The sequence below is a fragment of the Cloeon dipterum genome, chromosome X (assembly GCF_949628265.1).
Source record: "Cloeon dipterum chromosome X, ieCloDipt1.1, whole genome shotgun sequence".
Lineage (NCBI taxonomy): Eukaryota > Metazoa > Arthropoda > Insecta > Ephemeroptera > Baetidae > Cloeon > Cloeon dipterum.
The window spans coordinates 29,075,472-29,096,854 of record NC_088790.1 but is presented as its reverse complement, the minus strand read 5'-3'; the positions used below and the strand labels follow the sequence as shown (position 1 = coordinate 29,096,854).

Here is a 21,383-nt window from a genome sequence, read left to right as displayed (position 1 = left end):
TATGCCATCAACTGATTGAACTCTTTTTTCCTCTTTCTTCTTGCCTTTGTGAGCTAAAAAGATTTAATTATTTAAATTAAAATTTAATTATCAGCCGCTAGGGAATTTTTATTGAATGGTTTAAATTTGAATTAATATAGAATGAAGATCGACGAGATCGACCATGAATAGGAAAATAAATTCTATATTATTATGCAAAAATAATTTTAATGATCTAACTGGAGACGCATGTTCTTATATTTTTTCTAATTATTACCAATATTAAAATTATCAGAAAATTCCATTCATGAATTTTTATTTTGCAAATTAAAGTCCCCGCGTCTCTTTCTTGAAGATTTGCTCGTTGGGCACGAGGTGGAGCACGACTCTCGACTCGGCAAAAAGCAGCAGGCATATAATAACGTCACCACGCGCACCACGCGTGGTGAGAAAAAGTCTAGCTTATTGGCTCTTGGCATCCGTTGACTCCAAGGGGCCCTCACACACTGTTTGGGTTCAGCTCGCTGCTTGTGGGTGCGCCAGCTGTGCGACGAGCGGGCCGGTGCTCGGAATTATCGGAATTATCAATTTGCGGCAAAAAGCGGCTGGTTGCACATCTCCCACGGTGAGTTAATAACTGTTGAATACAAACAACAACTTTCGTAATTGCGATAATTAACAAATTTGGTCGTTACTTTGAGTTTATTGTTGATTTTAAGAATTTTAGACCGGAATTAATTATTTTGGATGTTCTAAAAAACAATAAATTTTAATTTTCCGACATTATTTATGAAACCGCAAGTTTAAATATTGCTTTAAAATTTTAATTCATCAAAATATAGGTCTGCAGGACATCCTTTCTCTTTTAATTTTGGTAAAGTTAGACTTTAACCCTCAGAGAATATCCTAACCTTGACATAGTTTTTCGCGTTTGTGTAACCAAAAGTTCTAATCTAAATATTAGAGGGGTCAACAAAATTGAATATTTTTCCTCTATGCTGAATAAAATTTACTTTTAATGTTTTTCAATCGAAGATTTTTTAAATGAAATACAGTGAGTGTATTTTTTTCTTTTTATAACCTCAGATCATCTTATTACTCTCAACTTCAACCAAATTGAGATTTATTAAACTGCCTAAAGAGTTGTGTTTAAAAATAATGAACAGCAAAAATTCGTGTAAATTTTGAAGCAAATTAAAGCAGCAATGTTTGCATGCTTTTCAAATGGAGAGAACTGTCCCCCTACTCGAAATATTACTTTATTTCACAGCAAAGTGTTTGCCTAAAAGGTTGTTGGACAGATCTCGACTAGAGCCATCGAAATCTGCAAGAAAATGTGGCCAATAAGCGCAGTAAATTTGGAATTTATGCTTAAGCTAGGACCTCTATTATTGTGAATTTTAGAAAAAGTCATGCATTGGCGACAAGCATTTCCAAGGATTTTGCAGCATAATTCCTCTTTAAAATTGAAAAATAGAAAAGCGAATAGTTGCGTGCTATACTTATTAAATTATATGTATTTTTTATAATTTTAATTCAATCGATACATGAGCTTTTTCAGCGGGGGCCAGATTCGTGCGACAGATAAGGCGTCCAGTGGAGTACGGTCGCACGTGAAAATGCGCGAAAAGAAGCAAGTTTTCGTCAATTTTGTGACGCATGATTTGCATTACTTGTGGACTAATTGTGTCTTTTGGATCGTAAAAACAAACTCTCGACACTCGTACGGCAATCCAAAGAGAGCTTTTTGTTTCCCGCATTCAGAAGCCATATTGGATCTGCGCAGTGCGAACCAATTTGATCGCAAATCTATCCCCCGCTGATTTTTTTATAATAATTTATAGATATTTGTTCTGATTTAGACAATTTCGTTGGATATCGAATGTAATAAAAGACGGATTTTTATAGAGGATAAAAATTTATTACTTTTACAAGCTTGATCAGTAAGCTGAACTCCTTGTGCGTATAGTGAATCAGCTGAATATTTCCTCTACATGTGTTACAGATCGAAATTTTCTCTCAAAAGGTAAGGTGAATTTGGTTATAAAATGAGGCAGAATAGCACTGCCTATAGTAAGTTTAGAATGAAGAGTATTTTGCATCATAAATGTAAACTCATCACCTCAATTTACTGGTATTGCTTGACGCATACAGCATTTCGGCGTTGTTTGAAAGTGAAAACCTGACAAAAATCGCAGCAGAAATTTAGAGCTTCACTGAGGTCAGTGGTTTTTGGGAGAAGAGTGTCCAGCCCTCTAATTTTTCTAATGAAATAAATTTCGTTGCATGCGTGACGATCTTTCCAGTGGTTGCAAAGTGCTTCACGATTGTCGAAATATATTTGGCACATCAGACAATAGTGATGATTATCCTCCAGGATAAGGACATTAGATGGGATAAATTCAGCGCTGCAAGAGTGTGAGAGCATTCGTTGGTGGTAAACCACCACGAAACAGCGCACGCATTGCACTAATTCATCAGCCAGAAGCGTTCCTATGGGTACAACAACAGGAAATTTTATTCCTGCGATATTTGTATAATCTTCAGTTGCTGTGTCTGCGTGGTTAGTATGCTGGGGAATAGCATCCGGTGTTATCGTCATCTCGCACACCACGCAAAAAACTGGTCTGTCACGAGGGTGTTCAGAGTTTAGCTTTTCTGTCGGAAGGCTAGGCTCCCGAGGCTGAGATAGAGTCGTTAAACCAAAATCTGCGTAGTATCCCTTAACTTGTGGAAGTTTTGGAAAAGGGATGGTGCCTAGATAACCGAAAAATACATGTTAAGATGTGATAATAATGGTTTGGATGGTAGAACGGAGATTACGCCATATCGTTTAAATTTAGATCAATGATTAGGGATGTTTTCTTCAACCGGGTTTTTGGTATAAAAAAAACTAGATTTTTTGCCCGATTTTTTCAGCAGGAACCAGACGTGCGATAAAATTGGTTCGCCCTGCGCAGATCCAAGATGGCGTCTCAATGTGGGAAACAAAAAGCTCTCTTTGGATTGCCGTACGAGTGTCAAGAGTTTGATTTTACGATCCAAAAGACGCAATTAGTTAAGAGAAATGCAAATTATACGTCACAATATTGACCAAAACTTGATTAGTTTCGCGCATTTTCACACGAAAGACCGTTTTTTCGCGTCATACTCCACCGGACGCCATAGCTGCGCGTCGCACGAATCTGGCCCCGCTTGATTGTTTGATGTACGTGACACCGCAATCGAAACAGCCGAAGAGGGGGGCGTAACCGAGGGACTACAATATGGCGGCGCGCCACGCCCCTTTTGAGCGGCGAGCAGTGCACTCTTGCCTGTCGTGACAACGCCGCCATATTACATTCCCTCGGTTACTTCTGCGGCAGATTTTGGCTTTTTCGACGCGGAACATTTCGGTTTCACGCACATAAAAATTGTCTAAAAAATATAGCACTTTTAAATATCAAAAACCCAGGTGCCAAAGTCGAAGGAAATTTATTTGGATTGGGAAAAAAGGACTCGCCACCTTTAGAAAATCATACCTGAGCGGTTTGTAAGATCAAGGGCTTCGTCGTTTTGTGCATCAACCGCATCGGAGGAAGGAATGAATTCAATGGGTGGAGTTTGGTCAACCGTCTTGCAACTCCGCGCTTGTGGTCTATGTTTCAAAGAGATAAAAATGTTTTGAAAATGTTATCTTATGAGGAAAGCTTACCTGCAAAACTCATTAATCTTGGGAGTGCGGCGAGGTAGAGTGATTGGCGTTTTACTCAGTTTCATTTTCACCATTGCCTCCGAAAATTTCTTATCAAAAGCGAGAAAATCAAGTAATTCCTTATTCTGGGCCTTGCTTTGTCCAGTAGAAGGGGCCAAATCAATTTCGCCGTCGCTCGCTGTTTATTTATCATTAATATTTGATGAAGATTCTCAGAGGAGCATACTTATAAGTTGTCGCAACTGCTGCATCAGATTTATAACCTGACTGCTCGTCGTTTGATCACGAATCGTCTCATCTTTCTGACACGGCTCGCTTTTGGACTGCTGCGGAATATTTCCTGTCTGTCCAGTCGGTTTGCTGCCAATCATAAGGACATAATTTAATCAAAAATTAAATAAGTGGTGGGTGCGGGTACCTGTTGCATTCTTTGTTGGTGCAAAAACCGTTGTCGTCCGTCTCACTTGTACAATGATCGCACCGTATCGTCATTGTTAAATATTATTCCTACTGGAACATGCACGGAATGGAACAAAAAAATATGTATTGACTGACGTACGCTTTAAAGTAATAATTGTTTCCAAATAATGCAATTCAATTAGAAAATCACTTGTTCATGTTACAAAATAAAACGTACCTCCGAAATAAAAGTTTCTTCTCCCTGGTGCGATCAAAAGATCACGGTGACTGCTGGCTTTCCGACGTGAGTGAATTGACGCACAAACCGATTGGAACGTCACCAGTACAATTTTTCAAATTACTCGCAAGTCTGAAATATTTTGACGCAAGCAACGGGGCATATATTCCTCATCCACTTTCAATGCGAGAGAGTATGATCGACGGTCGAACAACAGTGTTTGCTTGCATTTTTAACCAAAGCACAAATTCCAAAAATAAATAAAGACGATTGAATGTTTGTCATTCCTAACAAATTCGAAATTTATTAACGCTTTGTCATTTTTGTATGCCTCCCTAAAAACGAAGACAAATTTAAATATTTATTTTCGAATTGTAAGCTCTAGTGTAGGCTATGTTAAAATGTTGCACTGAATATTCAACGCTGGTAATAAACTGTGCAGCGAGCCCCTTCACGGGTATTCAACGTCGCGTAAAATGTTTTAAATCGCTCTCTTTGAGCCGCCACTCGAAATCGGACGCAAACACTAACAATCCAAAAATCCTTACGAATTAAATTACAAATTATATTTTCTTGAGATTCGTGCGCTTTAAGATTAGCTCAATGGAGGGTCCCATATTTAAATGCTGCACGAAACCACCAAATAAAAAAGTAGGAAATCATTTTTCTTTCAGAGTACAGTAAATTGAATTTTGACTTATGCTCAATTTTTAATACATCCAGAAAATTTAATTATAAAACAAATTGTTAAGGATTTTTCTGACACAATAAATAATTATTCCAGTATTTAATCCAGCGTTAAAATTCTTTTGTTCGCAGATAAAACAAAATCTTAAGGAAATCACGAGTCCATCGCTGTGAAGAATGGAGTCAGTGGGCAATCTGCTATAAAAATGGATTCGGATCGTTACTTTGCATTCTGTTTATTCACGGCTAGCAAGAAATATGCAATTTTTCCGTCCAGCTATTTAAAGCCGAGTCCTGGAGTGAAAGTTGCTGCACCTGGAATATGTTCAGTCACTCTAGGAGAGGAGTATCAGAATGCTGTATTTCAAGCAAAATGGTCCGAGAAATTGGAAGTCGAGTCGAAAACCGGAAAATTTCTGGATGAAAATTTTAAATTTGACGCGGATTTCGAGCATTTATTGGATCAAGCGGCAGAATATTGCTATTGCTTCGTCCTTGCCACTGCTTCATCCGTAGAAGAACTGCAAAATTTCATTCAAAATGAAGGACGTCACATGATCAAAATTCCTGAAATATTGAAGCGGCAGCATGGTTTTGTGACTGGAGGAGAAAAAGATGATGAACCAAAGGTAAAATAAACGAATTTAAGAACTGTGAAGTCAAATCATGCCTCTTTAGATGCAGAGATTTTATTTATTATAATTTGAGACAAAATTTTGTCATTTTATATAACACGTGATGTTAAAAGAAAACAATTTGAAACACTTTTGATTCAGGAAAGTCATCGATCTAGAAGAAAGGCATCAAGTCCTCAATTGGACATCGAAGCTAAAAATGGAAAGCGAAAGAAAACAAAAGACACAGAGGTAACTAATGCAAAATTTACTGCAACAAATTTTATTTTAAAAATTAAATATAAAAAATGAAAATGTGATTTTGCAGATTTGCACAATCAATAAGAAAATTCTCGGCAAATTATTTATCTGGACATTCTACAAATTTTTTTTTAATAACGAAAATTATTCTTCTAAGATATCTTTGCACTCTTTCTCAATATTATTTTTGACGGTCTATAAATAGTTAAAATTGTGTGATCATAACCAAAATATTTTTCTAACACTTCAGCGAACCGGAAAGAAGGCATCGAGCTCAAAGCTTGATAAAAAGTCTAAAAAAAGAAAACGCGGAAGTGGTCACGACTCTGATGGAAACGACGAAGACGACAGGCCATCGTGCTCAAAAAGTCTCAAGGAGAAGTCAAACTCTTCTAAAAAATCTCGAGCCGATGGTATTACTGATTTTTCACGAACCACATTCCTGATTTTGATTATGGCTCTAATGTTCCCTTTAGCACACGCAGGAGAGGAAGCAGAGGCAGCTCACAATCCCCAGAGAGGTATTGTCCCTTTCCAAAAATGATGCGAAATATTTTTTTTACAATATTTTGAAATCTTATTAGGTTATTATTATGTTGGAATCTTATAAAAAAAAATGTAGGCCTTGCAAATGGAGACACTGTGACGCAAAACAGTCTTTTAGAGCGGGTTGCATAAAAAATATCCATTACCCTTGTTAAACCAAAACAATCATTTAGTTAAGATACAACTAACAACACATTTCGGCCGAGTTCAGTGGGAGCGTTTCTGTCTCCAAATAATAATTAATAATTTAACTTTTACAGGATTGACTAGAGGCTCAATGGAGGAAATTCTAAACCGAGGTAATGCAATAATTAAAATGTAAAACAAAATTCACTGATTTCAGTCTATCAGGGAAAATGTTTTTTGGTTTTTTAATGTTTGAGGCACACAGTAAAATTATAATTTTATTTTTGATCTACCTTTCTCACAGTTTAAATTAATTAGGAAATAAAGTGGGGCGACCAGAAGGACCAGCAAGTCTAGGTTACTTTGAAAATCCTTCAGATAGCCTAATTGAGAAACAAAATGCAGACAGGTAAATTACCAAAATACTTCACCGGTCTAAAACTCAAAACTTTGGTTATTTAAAGCGTTTTTGTGCTGGTCGTCCATTACGACTTTAAAAATGACCCACAATGGAGACGAGTGGGGGATTCGAAGGACGTGAAAAAGCTGAAAACATTCTACAGAACTAACAGGAATTGCAACTTCCGAGAGCTCTCTTCGCCGAGTAAAGAGGATTTGCTAGACCTCCTCTCCGACCAGGAAAAACTCTTGCACTTTTTCAGCTCCACTGGTGCGAATAATTAATTGCGAGATTTCATTTATATTAAACACGTTTTTTTAGATTCACCAGATGTTTTTGCAATTTTTGTTCTTTCTCATGGCAACGAAAACGGTTTAATTTATACTGACACATACTCCACTGAGGATCGAAATAAACTCGTCCACTTTACTACGGATGACGTCTTTGAATCGATCCAGAACTTGTCAAGCTTCGACAAATGCCTTAAACTCATAAATTTCGGTGTAAGTTTTACGTCCGACTCGTAATTTAAGAAATTAAAATACAGATTATTTATTTTCTAGCCTTGCCGTGGATTAATGGAAGATGCTAAATTTGACGCCAACAAAGAGTACAACAAATACGAGAATAGAAACTCTTGTCGCATTACGATTCATCCAGCAATTCGTAACTTGGTTGTATTTTATTCGACTGTTGAAAGTAAGATGCTTAATAGTGCCTCTATCATGGTTTAAAATTTATTGAATTTCAGCAACCTTGGCCAACACAGATGAATATGGATCCTGGTTCGTAAGAGGATTCTGCGTTTGTCTAAATCAAGCGTGTGAAAAGCCACTAGTGAGATTCTACACTGCGGTACAGAGCAATATCCACAATGCGTCTCGCGCAAGAATGAAATTTGAAACAGGCGAACCTCTGGGTCAGACACCGGAAGTTAAGATTTTTGCTCAAGAGAGAAACTTCGTCTTTTCAAAGTGAGCAAGACATGTTTAGGAAACGAATATATAATATGTGTTTAATTTACATTGCGATTTCAGGCCATTAAAAACATCAGACCCTGATTCACGCACGGATGCATTGAAGGGTAAATCAGCTTCAATGATTACATATTCAGAATTCTTCACTTGGAAGTCGGATGTACAAAAAAACATCAGGGGTCGACAAGCCTATATATTTTCCAACAGCAAACAGGGAGAAGCACATGAAATGGAGATGGCTCTCCGTCAGAATTTCGACTTCAAAACCAAGACATGTAAATTAAGTAGAAATGCAATGGGTTGCTATTTTAAAGAAGGTTGGTTCTTAAATTAAGTTAGATAATGACAGATTTACATTTACAATGGCGGTTTTCAGTTTCTGACTTGGAACGTGATGTCGGCTGCGTTTTGACTTGTGTATATGGCCAAGTGTGTGAAAATGAAGGAAAAGAAGCGTGCGTGCTCGTCGATGGTAAAGAATTTCCGGTTGCAGATATTTTGCACGGATTGGTTGGCCCAAAAAATGACAGATTGATCGGAAAACCAAAAGTCTTGTTCATTGTGGATCAAGAGGCTCAAGGAAACGACTCTGTGAGCATCTATGTCATATTAAAGTCGTGATTTTGTATTGTTTTCTCCATTAGATCTCTGTGGAAGAGTGTAAATACAGCATCTCTGCAACAAACCACAGTGGATGGCTCGCTTTGATTTTGAAAGACCAAGGTATATAGAGCGTGGTTTTGAATGACTAAATAAATCACAAATTTATATGGTACCTTTCACAGAGGCATCAAAGATGCTAGTTAAAATTTTCCAAGGCGATGAGCTGAAACGAGGTAAATGTCTCCAAGATCTGCTAGTGCCGATACTCATCTCCAAAAATGAAGGACAGGGTGATAAGGTTTTGTTCAATTCAACGCTCCAATATCTTCTCGACTTCCCCAATTGGCCTATGTCTTTCGTACAACCCTACTTTCGACTTAAAATCGGTCTAAAATCCCTCGCGAAAATAATTAGCTTTGACAAACTAATGAGAAGAGTGACTAAATCAGTGGAAAAACGTGAATTTTTGCTACTAAGTTCAGAAGCGGGAGCGGGAAAGACGACTGTTCTAAAGGAAATTGCAAGTCATTTGGCAAAATCCGATTCAGAAATCAAAGTCTTGCTCGTTTTCCTCAAGAAGCACTCGCTTTACATATCCAAAATGCGTAAAATTAAAGAGATAGAATTCCTCGCAGAAACTACCCACAATACTCTTGACGATATAAAAAGTTGGATCGAAAATAAGACAGCCGTTGTCTTCTTGGACGGATTTGACGAAATCTGTCCAGATCACAGGGACAAAGTTCTCAAATTAGTTAAAGTTTTAACGGAACAGGATATTTCTCTTTGGATTGGGACAAGGCCTCACGAGGCTGAGTATATAAAAAATGTTGCAAAGAACGCAGTTCACGTTGGAATTGAACCACTGAACAGAGCAAAGCAAATCGAATTCCTGCAGACTGTTGAGGGGAAGAGCGAGGAGGAAAGTAAGCGTTTCTTGAACAGATTTGAAAAGAAAGGCATTCTGAAGAATCCTCTTCACCTTTCCTTGCTCGCACAAAACGATGGTGAAGAAAACTTGTACCTTCTTTATGATCAGGTTGTACGAAAGAAAGTTGAAATGTGTTTAGTGAGGGAAAATGGATACAAAGATGTCGCAGAGGAGAAAATTGAAAAAGCTTTGGACTTTCTTCGGTTGATCGCATTTCGTTTCATGAAAGGCGAGGATCTTCAAGTGGATATGAAAGATTTGGAAAAGATGAATGACTTGGGAGTTGCAACAGTATTAAACGGAGAAGTGATTTTTTTGCATCAGACGTTTGCTGAATTCCTCGCCATACAGCAATTTGTGAAAGAGGTTGAGGTTTTAGACACGGCTTTGTTCGAACAGAACAACTTGTCTCAATGTAGGAAGTTCTTGGATTATTTCTATCCAACGTTGAAGAAAAGGGAGGAAATAAACGAGCACCGTAAAGCTCTTTTGACCACGGCTAAATCTGTCGATCCAAATATCTTTATGATGCAAATAGCTGAAGAAAATCTGCGACATATTTTCGAAATAGTCAAGACACACATTTCATTCAGTGAGGAGCTGCGAGCTCCAATTCGCATGAAACCCTTTCCCGCATTGTTTATTAGAGCGATTGGAAGTGAACAAATTGTCACTGAACTGGTGGGAATGGGCGTAATCGATTTCACAACCTTGACCCAAATTTTGCCTGAAGTGCTGAGAGAGATTGAGGAGTATAACGCAACCAAGTTGTTTGAAAAGCTTATCTCAAACTTTCCACTTTTGTTGAATGAAATTGATGGAAATCAAACACATCTATCCCTACACTGCAACATCAAATTGGGATTCACAGCGGCTCAACGAGGTTATGGTGAACTGTTACACTTGCTCATACTCCATGGAATTTGTTCGATTGATGACTTTGATGAGAATGAGAGTATATTCTACAGAGCATGCAAACATGGCAGTGTCACGTGTGTCGATGTTCTGCTAAAGCACGGGGCTAAAAAAGTTGTTTGCGGAGAGACTTCGTATGACCCTTTGACTCTGGCTGTGGAGTACGGGCACTTGGACCTTGTCAAATGTCTTTTGGAGGACAAAATTAGTGGATACAAACGGGACAATGTAACGTTCGTAATTGAGGGGAGCACGGAAATGTGGAATCCTTTCCAATATGCCATAATCTACGGACGCAGAGATGTTGCCGCGTATTTGCTTTCAAAAAGCCCAACCCTAAAAGACGTCAAAACGAAAGATGGAATGAGTCCCCTACAGTTGGCAGTAGTTCTGAGAAAAGGAAAAATGTTTGTATGGCTTGCCAAAGAAGCCAGCGCTGACTACAGCTTTTTAATGCCAACTAAAGAACAAATGTACATGATGGAATACGATTGTTCAAATTACGAACACTTCCTGATGCTGGAAGGTGACGTCACTAAGAAGGACAATAAAGGGAAGACAGTTCTCCACTACGCTGCCCAGTACGGGTATACTGAACTGGTCTTGAAATATATCGAACTTGGTGCCGAAATAGGAGCAAAAGATAAAAACGGATGGAACGCTCAGCACTTTGCTTGCCACGGGAAAAGAAGCATTGAAACGATTGAACTCTTGCACAGCAAAAACCCTCTCCTGCTGAAAGAAAGGACGAAAACAGGTCAAACAACGCTGCACATCCTAGTTGAAAATTGTAGCAAATTTTCTTTTGGGTCTGCCATCGAGAATGCTCTTGGAGTTGCACGATTTCTGATTGAAGAAGGTGAAGTGAACATGAATGCCTCGGACAATCGAAAAATCACAGCTTCCAGAATCGCTCACGTCAAAGGATTGGACAAAATATTGATATCATATTTAGCAACAGGATACTATGACCCATTTTTGGAAGATGAGCAGCGGGAGAAGCCGAAACTGCATTTTGCAACAAATCCAGGGGACTTGGAAGCGTTGCAAAAGTGGATTGAGTTGGGTGGAGACCTGGACATGAGAGACGAGTTAGGACGGACGGCACTGCATTTGGTCACAGAAGGAGGAAAACTTGAGTTTCTGCACAAGAAGAGAATTGACTTTGAAGATGGCTTCGAAGCCACAGATAAGAACAGAGGAACCGCACTTCTCCGCGAATGTCGCAGCAGAAACTGGAGCATGGTCGAAAAGTATCTGACGATTAATGTGGACCTCAACAAGAAAGACCGAGAAGGAAAAACTGCTCTTCACCACGCTGTATATTCAGAAAAACTAGATTTGGTGCAGAAATTGGTAGGACTCGGCGCTGATGTAAATTGCTCGGATAGAAATGGTTCAACCTCTTTACTTTACGCGACTTACAGGAATAATTTGGATTTGGTCCAATTGCTTGCTTTGAGCGGTGCACAGACCAATTTGGAAAACAACTATGGATCAACTGCTCTGCACCTAGCCGTGCAAAAGAACAATCAAGAGTTGTTACAAAAATTGTGTGAACTTGGTGCAGACGTCAATTTTAAAAATAGATATGGAATAACCGCTCTGCACCTCGCAGTAGGCCAAAATAATCTATGTTTGGTGCAAAAACTGCTCAAACTCGGGGCAAACGCACATTTGAAAAATAATTACGGAGGGACTCCTTTCCGAATTGCTGTCGAAAATATCAATTCAGAATTAGTACTCAGGCAATTCAACTACTGTGGTATAAACCGAACACGACCAAGGAATACTTCATTAGTTTTGATTCAAAATCTGCTCGATCACTGCTCTGACATTAATTCAAATATTAAAGGGAGTTGGAGTGCTTTACACATCGCTGTGAGAAACAACAATTTTGAATTGGTACAAACGTTGTTTTACCACGGCGCTGACGTAAATGTCACCACCAAAAGAGGTTTCACAGCTCTGCACTTTGCTGTTAAAATGGGACACTCAGACATGACTCAAAAGCTTCTTGAATGTAGCGCCAACGTGAATGTACAAAACCGTCGTGGATGGACTGCCCTGCACGTGGCTGCCAGGGACGAAAATTGTGAATTGGTGCAAAAACTTCTTGATTATAAGGCTCAGATAAATTTAAGATCCGAGAAAGGGTTTACAGCTCTGCACCATGCTGTTAGAAAAGGCAGCCCTGGTGTAGTACGAAAGCTGTTAAAGCACGGCGCTGACGTTAACATAAAGAACAATGATGGGCACTCCAATATGATAATAGCCGCAGGAAAAATGTATCAACTAGAAGTGATGCAAAAACTGATTGATCACGGTGCCGAAATAAACTTTAGAAGCGTCCGACACGGGCAGTGCGCCTTGCACTTAAGCGCATCAACAGGCAAACTTGAATTTGTTCTAAAACTTCTGGACAACGGTGCTGACGTCGATTTGAGAAGCAAAAAAGGATGGTCCGCTTTGCATGTAGCCGCAGATAAAAACCATCCAGAAATAATGCGAACACTGCTTCAACGCGGTGCCAATGTAAATTCACAAACAAATGTTGGAAATACTGCCTTGCATCTCGCTGTGAAAAAGGGAAATTTGGAATGCGTTCAAATTCTAATCGACAGTGGCGCTAACGTTCATTTACAAGACAAAAAAGGTATGTACGCTCTGCACTTTGCTGTGAGTGAGAATCATTTACAATTGGTTCAAATGCTGCTCGAGCAAGGCGGAAAACCAACTGCAAAAAATAACTTCGGCGAAAATTTATTTCACCGCGCTGTCAAGTATAATAACTTGAAAATGGCTTTAATGTTGCACGAAAAAGACCAAAATTTGGTCAAACAAGTGAACAGAGACGGGGAAACTTCCTTGCACCTGGCAATTGAGCACTTTGATGTTTCAACTGCTGATTCACTTGAATTGATTCTTTTCCTTGTTGAAAAAGTAGAAGTTGATGTAAATATGACCCAAATTTCGGGTCGGAATGCCTTAATATATGCGTGCAAATACAAGAAATGGCCAGTTGTCGATTATCTGCTAACCAAGAACGTGGACGTAAACAAGGTTGATCGGAAAGGAAAAACAGCCATTCATTATGCTGTTTTATCGGGAGAAATGAAAATGGTGCAAAAACTTGTCAAACATGGCGCCGATTTGTCAGGGAAGATGATTGAAAATGGATATAATCTCGTGCACATTGCCGCAAGACATAAAAATTCAAAAATAGTTTCGTTCCTACATGGAAAAAATCAGGAGTTGGTGAATCAAGTAACCAATGAAAGAAGCGAGAGAAGTACCCCTTTACATATAGCAACCAGGCACTCATCAGTTGAAGTGGTTCGCTGGCTCCTCGAGAATATTAAAGTTGATGTGAATGCAGTCGACCGCTCAGGTTCAACTGTATTTATGCTTGCTTGCAAATATTATAAATTGCAAATTATAAATTTGCTACTGGCTAAAAACGTAGATGTTAATAAAAGAAAACTAAACGGGAAACACGCTCTGCACTATGCCGCAGCATCAGGCAATTTGGATTTGGTTGAAACGCTACTCAGACAAGGCGCCGAACCATCTTTGAAGTGCAATAAAGGAATGAATTCGATTCACTATGCCATAAAACATGTTAACGTAGTGTTCCATCTTCACGAATTAAATGTTGGGCTAGTGAAGGAAGTAATAAATAACGGAAACACTTGTTTACACCTTGCTTTCGGTAAAGATACATATTCCTTTGAAGTTGTTAAATGGCTTGTAGAAGAAATGCAGCTTGACGTGAACTCCACTAATTTGAAAGGTGTAACGCCATTTATGATTGCTTGTGAAAATAATTGTAGCGAAGCCATCCAGCTTCTGTTGAGCAAAGGTGTAGAGGTCAACAAAACAGATCAAGATGGAAGGACTGCCTTACACTACGCTGTCAAATCAGGTTGTGTTGATTTGGTGCAAAAGCTTCTCGATCACTGCGCTGATTTGACAGTTAAGGATAACTCCAGTAAAACCGTTCTTCATTACGGCTTCAGCAACATTGAAATGACATTGTTCCTTCATCAGAAAAACGGAAAATTGGTCAAAGAAAAGTCGAAATCATCATACACTGCTTTGATTTTTGCGTGTTCGCAAAAAAAGGTAGATGAGAAGGTGATACGTTGGCTTATTGAGGACGCCGGAATAAACTTGGACGCATTAACCAGTTCTGGTGACTCAGCGCTCCTTAAGGCATGCGAGTATAAGAAATGGGATGTCGTTGAAATTCTGTTGACCAAAAATGTGGACATCAGTATTAAAAATTCTGGTGGCAAATCCGCTTTACACTACGCAGCTGAGTCAGGAAAATTAGAAATTGTGCAAACGCTGCTCGAACGCGGCGCTGATTGGACGGTGAAGGACAGCGAAGGGAAGAATGTCCTACACAATGCCCTGGAACATATCGACGTCGTTTTCATCCTTCACGACTTACACGAAGAATTAGTGAAAGAATTAACAGAAGATAAAAGCAACAGTTTGCACCTTGCGATCGCAAAAAAAGAATATTCGTTTGAAGTGATCCACTGGCTTGTTGAGGAAATTAATTTCGATGTTGACAGTACAAACGAGAAAGGCGAAACTGCACTTTTGATTGCCAGCATGAAGAACAGACTAGACGTCGTCCACTTTCTCTTGGATAAGAACGCAGATGTCAGCAAACGAAACCAAAAAGGCCAAACTGCTCTACACCACGCGGTTCAATCAGGAAGCTTAGAATTGGTCAGGAGTCTACTCGATCACGGCGCCGACGTAAAATCAAAAGACAACGATGGTAGGAACGTCCTTCATTTTGGTTTGACAAACATGGAAATGGTTTTGTTCCTCAAAGAGAAAAACGGTAAATTAGCAAGGGATGTTGACAACCTTGGAAACACCTCGTTGATCGTGGCGGTCGATCGTAATAAAAATGTTAACGAGAAAGTGATTTCTTGGCTCATTGCCGAGGAACTAGAAATTAACTTGAACGCATTAAACTCAAATGGCGAATCAGCCTTTCTCATTGCATGCAAGCGTAAGAATTGGAATGTCGTCGACCTCATGTTGACCAAAGACGTGGCCGTCAACGCAAAAGACCCCGAGGGAAAAACCGCTCTGCACTACGCAGCTGGGTCAGGAAAATTAGAAATCGTGAAAACGCTGCTAGAGCGCGGTGCCGAATTGAATTTAAAAGACAGCAGCGGATTCAATGTGCTGCATTTTGCCCTCGGTCATATCGAAACAGTTTCGTTCCTTCACAATTTGAACAATGAGCTTGTGAAAGATATTTCTAAAGACAAAAACTCCAGTTTGCACTTGGCAATTACTCGCGGCTCAATGGAAGTGATCAATTGGCTCCTCGATGAAATCAAAGTTGATTTAAATGAAAGTAACGAAAGTGGCGAAACCCCTCTTTTGGTTGCGTGTCGGAATGAAAATTGGGCAGTGGTTGACCTTTTGCTGGACAAAAATGCAATCGTCAGCAAACAGGACCGAGAAGGAAACACGGCTTTACAATATGCCACGAATTTCAAGCGTTCGGAATTGGTGCGAAGGCTGGAACTACTGAACCAGACGACACAGTTAGACATAATGGAAACTTTAAAATAGTATTTTTTAAGTCGGTTTAAAACAAGTTAATTTTGCATGCTTAATCTAAGTTAAGAATTAAGTCTTTAATATTTTCCTAATTTTCTTCCATAAAATATGTTGTAAAAATCTGCGTAGTTATAAATTTACCCCTCCATTCGCTTCACGGCATGAGGTCTCTTTGTTCGTTTTACAAATAACAAAAAATTCAAGCTGCAATTTATTTAACGAGCGCTGTTTTTGTTTGGCCCCGCTCGTGGCTGAGTAGAATATGCTTTTGAGGACCATTAGCCATCACTCATTAGCTTGAAACACCCGCAGCGCTTGTAATTAAATTGTGATTAATGCAGAGGGTGAGCGTGATAGCAGAAAAGCGCCATAAAAAGTGACATTTCCCCACGGGCTCGAAATTAGTGTACTACCAGATATGCAGATTTCATGAGGCACAATTAGAGAAGACGTGTATATATTTGTAAAATATATTGTTCTTTGAATAAATTTATGTTTGAAAAAATTCTACGTTTTTTTACTAATTTAACCAGCTTTAATACCTTTATTCGATAAAATTGAAGTCAATAATATATATTTATTTCAATTGAAAACATTAACTCTCCGAAAACATCATTCAAAAATTTAATTTAATTTTTACTGGTTTTACAGACTTAATAAATATTCAATCAATTTGGAAAATACACATAAACAGACTTAATAGATAAACAGCATGAGAATTTTACTAAATTAACCATTTTGAAATGGCTCAACACTCAGCTCGTCAGCACGGTACAAAAAATGTTTTGCAGTTTCTGAAAAACTTTAGAATATCATAAAACTAACAGTATTAGAGTTTAGGTAAAAGTCGATATTTGAACTGTGCAACACGAAGGACCGAGGGAGCGAGTTGCCGGCTCGCTCGGCCAGCGGAGAGGCGCGAGCTAGCATCACTCCAGCGTTCGCAGGGACGCTTGACACCCAGAAGATGGATTGTACTCACTTCTGGGCCATTTCATTACCCGAATCCGACGCGCTCAACTTCACACACGCGCGTGCAAACAATCCGTGACGTCCTGGTACTCAACGACTCGCATTATTCACTTACTCTTTAATTACATTTCAATTATTTTCTAATATTTACTTTCTCTTCACGAGATTTATCTCTGGACAAAAAATTTCAAATTGCCTTAATTAACCAGAAAATTAGGCCTTTTGTGATTTGATCAATAGATTTTAAAGGAATCTAAGTCATTTTTTAATGACAAGTCGACTTGTTTAGATAAAAATAATTTAATTTCATGCTAAAATATTCACGCTTCGAGCAGGGTTTATTGCAGTTTTGTCCGTCCAGTTTTTCCAGACGGTTGAAACTTTCTGCTATGTTTTCTAATGTGTTAATAAAAGCAAACTAGTTAAGAATTCGTTCTCTTGTATTTATTTTTGTAATTTAGCACCCATTTACGATATTAGATGTCTCATGTAGGCTAAGATTATAAATTCCAAGCGAAAATATGACGGTTCTCTTTCAAAACTGTTGGTGAAGAATTTAGGCAATTTTAAATCATTTTAAAAAGCGACTGGCCGTGCAGGAATCTGAAAATCGTCGCCGAAATATGGTTATTTTTGGGATCCCGTCTAACGTTACACTGGAACAAGCCCTTGAAGACGTTCTGTTCAAGCACCTGGAACTGGAGAAGCGCCCACAGGAGCAGCTGGTAGAATCTGCATTTCGCACTGGCAGGCCGGACGGTCGTGTTCGTCCCATTGTAGTCCGCTTTTTCAGTCAGGAATACAAAGTTAGAGCGCTGCGGATTGCCTACAAGTTGAAAGGGACGAATGTGGTGATTTCGGACGATCTCACACCGGAAGAGCGAGCAGTAAAACGGGAATTAAACACAGCGAGAAAGTCGGCCCTCCAAGCAAGCGTACAAGTGAAGATGCGCCGCGACCATCTGCTCGTCGCTGGCAAAAAAGTTTATGTCCAGGATACGCGAGTGCTTGGTTGGGTCGAAAAGTACAAACAACCGGGAGTCCTCCACCATGATGATGATGCAGACGAGTGTGAGAGTGCGTCGGCCCCAGCTGCTGACCGACCAGTGACCAAGAGGAAAAAGCGGAACCGTGCAGCAGCGCAGCTCTCTCCTGAAGAGCTGCATGGGCCTCCCGAGCCCCAAGCTGGCCCGTCCCATTCGGGTTTTGCCACTGCGCCCCTCAATCAGCCAGAACAAAGCCAGACAAAGGCGGTGGGCAATCCTCGGAGGGGCAGGTCGGCGCGGAGCATCGAGAGGCTGAAGACCACCGAGGCGGCGAACAGCAGCGGCCAGTCGGACGGGGAATAAAGAAGCCTGAGCTCTTTGTCAAAGGTGAATCAATTCATTTTCAGTGTGATAAACAGTTTTTGCCTACCGATTTTATCAAAATCATTTGTTTGAACGCACAATCTATTGCAAATATTAATCACATGAGGTTGCTCAGACACTTCGTATCTAATAATTGCGTAGACATAATCGGAATCTCGGAAACATGGCTAAAAGAAAAGCATGATATCGACCAACAATTTAAAATTGAGGGTTACAAGTTAGTGCGGCATGACCGGCCTAAAACACGTGGCGGCGGCGTTGCTTTTTATGTTAAAGAGGGTATTAATTTTAAAATCGTGCTGCAGTCAGAGTGTACACTTTCTAGTTCAGCTGAATTCATTTTTCTTGAAATTAAGACAAAATCCAAAAGTTTACTGACAGCCATAGTTTACCGTCGCCCTATGAGATGCGTTAATTTTGACGCTTTTTTCAGACGTTGCACAGCCTATTTCCACTTTTTGATAATTGCGTAATAATGGGTGATTTCAATGTTAACTTCGCGGAGCAGTCTGGACAACTCGATGGCCTATTAAATAATTTTAGTGATTTCGCATTGAATCGTTTGCCAATTAATGATACTCATGTAGCTTTTAATTCGACTACCACAATAGATGCAATTTTTCTCTCGTCTAATTTGTCATGCGCCGCTTTTGGGAAGTTAGCTAATCCACTCTCTCACCATAGTGCTCTCTTTGCGATTTTAAACGTCAAGATTGTTTTGAAAGATCAAGTTGTGAGATCCATTCGCGAGTTTCACAAAATTGATCTTGAAAAACTTCAGCAGAGATCGCATGAGATCGAGTGGCATGAGGGAATGGACGTGGCTTCTCTTGATCAGCGCGTCTCAAATTTTTCAAAAAAACTAATTTCTCTTTTTGATGAAGTCGCGCCCACAAAGAAAATCGTAAAATCGGTAAAATTTAAACCCAAATTAAAAAGAGACATTGATGAGCTTGCGAGAGAGCGGGACAAAGCGCGCAAGGTAGCCGAGAAGAACAAGTGTCTCGAGTCATTTAATAAGTATAAATCACTCCGCAATAAGGTTAAACAAAAAACGCTTAATTTCAAAAAGTCAATAATTTTCCAGTCCTTAAATGAGGTTGCTTCAACTAAGCACATGTGGGGCAAATTGCGTGAGCTAGGGCTGATGAGAGGAAAGACGGGAGGTGCGGATTTTCCTATTCCAGTGGATGAGCTGGTTGTTGGGCTCACGGTGCGGCGGCGGGCGGAAGTTTTGAGTCGTATTGACTTGGACTTTCGCCTGCCTCATGCAATCGTGGGCGGTGAGAAATTATATTTTAGTCATGTCATTCCACTGGAGGTAAAATACGCACTTCGCGGAATAGTCTCCTCTGCTGAAGGAGTGGACGCAATTTGTACCAAAATGCTTAAATTGACAGCTGACTCAATTTTGCCATCGTTAACAAATATTGTAAATGCCTCTTTACAAACAGGTCACTTCCCGTCCGAGTGGAAAAAAGCTATTTTAATGCCTTTACCTAAAGTTAGACACGCGGTTGCTTGTAATGATTTTCGGCCTATTAGCGTCCTGTGCACTGCGTCTAAAGTGCTTGAAAAAATCGTCCACGACCAGCTGATTACGTACTTAAATATACATAACGTGATAGACGAGTTCCAGTCCGGCTTCCGCAGGCAGCATAGCACGACCACAGCGCTTTTGAAAATCTCTGAGGACTTGCGGATTTCTAATTTCCGTGGTGAGGTAACCCTTATGGTTTTCCTTGATTTTTCAAAGGCGTTTGATTTGGTCGATCACGCTCTGCTGCTCAGGAAGCTGACGCAGCTAAATTTTTCTGATTCAGTTTTAAATTTTTTTAAAAACTTTCTAAGTGAGAGAGAACACGCGATTCGTGACAAGGACGGAAAATTCTCAAGGTGGGTCCGCATCGAGGCCGGAGTTCCTCAGGGGTCGGTGCTCGGTCCGCTTTTGTTTTCCGTCTATACCCACGACGTAGTGTATCTCTTTCAAAATCGGTGTAAGTACCATATGTACGCAGATGATATTCAATTGTATATTAATTGCAAGCCTGAGGAGTTGGAGCACGCTATTGCGGTTATGAACAATATTTTGTGCGACGTGGTCGCCTGGTCGGAAAAGCACGGTTTAAAGCTCAATCCGCGCAAGACGCAGGTGCTAGTTGTTGGCTCTGAGAGATCGCACTCAAAGCTAAACTTGGCGCAGTTAAGTAAAGTTAAAATGAACGACACTGAAATTCAATTCAGTGATGAAGTGGAAACTGGCTGTGTTGAATTTGACTATAGTGACAAAGTAAAAAATTTAGGAGTTGTTTTTGACAAGCATCTGAAGTGGGTGGGTCAAATTTCTAAAATATTTCAAAAAGTTTATGGTTCACTTAAAAATGTAGAAAAATTTCGAAATGTCACGCCAGAAAAAATAAGAATTAAACTAGTAAAAACTCTAATGCTACCCCATTTTGATTATGGTGATATCGTGTTCTGTAACCTTAGCGCGGAGCAACTGAATAAGCTGCAAGTTTTACAGAACAACCTCATGAGGTATATATTTGACGTCAAACGCGGGCAAAACTTGTCATCTTTGTATAAAAAGTGTCGTATCTTAAAGATTACAGACAGACGTCAATTGCATGTATTAACACAAACACATAAGATTTTGTACAATAATTGCCCTGAATATTTAAAATGTTATGTTACCCCCATGCGCGATGTTGACTTGATAGGCAGGTCCAGAGCTCATCGATTGAGGCTTCTGGCTCCGCGTGTAAATGTTACTGTGCCTGAACAGTGCTTCCAAGTGCAGTGCTATCGTCATTGGAATAGTCTTTCACCAAATTTGTGTATGAACGAGAATTCAAGTGCATTTAAGAAGAAAATTGAAGAAGCAATATTCTCAAGCTACCATTAATTATTACTTCCTTCCAAATGTTGTTCCACATAATTGTATCATTACTTTATGGATGTGTGCTGATTTGGGGCAGAGTTGCCCTGTCAGCCCATAATAAACTTAAATTTTGAAACTAAAAAGAAAATCGTATCGAATTTCGTGGTGGAAAAGGCATTTTCAACAGTCCAT

General features: G+C 39.6%; 1 protein-coding gene across 1 annotated transcript; it reads left to right on the top strand.

Annotated features, from left to right (window-relative positions):
• Window positions 1-493: 493 nt before the first annotated feature.
• Window positions 494-16,464, top strand: LOC135945834 (uncharacterized). The gene is made up of 15 exons (XM_065493742.1): window positions 494-604; window positions 5,130-5,626; window positions 5,774-5,863; window positions 6,123-6,285; window positions 6,349-6,393; window positions 6,679-6,717; window positions 6,863-6,953; window positions 7,009-7,214; window positions 7,266-7,447; window positions 7,508-7,643; window positions 7,696-7,918; window positions 7,982-8,238; window positions 8,298-8,512; window positions 8,566-8,644; window positions 8,707-16,464. The coding sequence occupies exons 2-15, from the start codon at window positions 5,204-5,206 to the stop codon at window positions 15,978-15,980; spliced, it is 9,423 nt and encodes a 3,140-aa protein (XP_065349814.1). The 5' UTR covers window positions 494-604; window positions 5,130-5,203; the 3' UTR covers window positions 15,981-16,464.
• The last annotated feature ends 4,919 nt before the right edge of the window (window positions 16,465-21,383 follow it).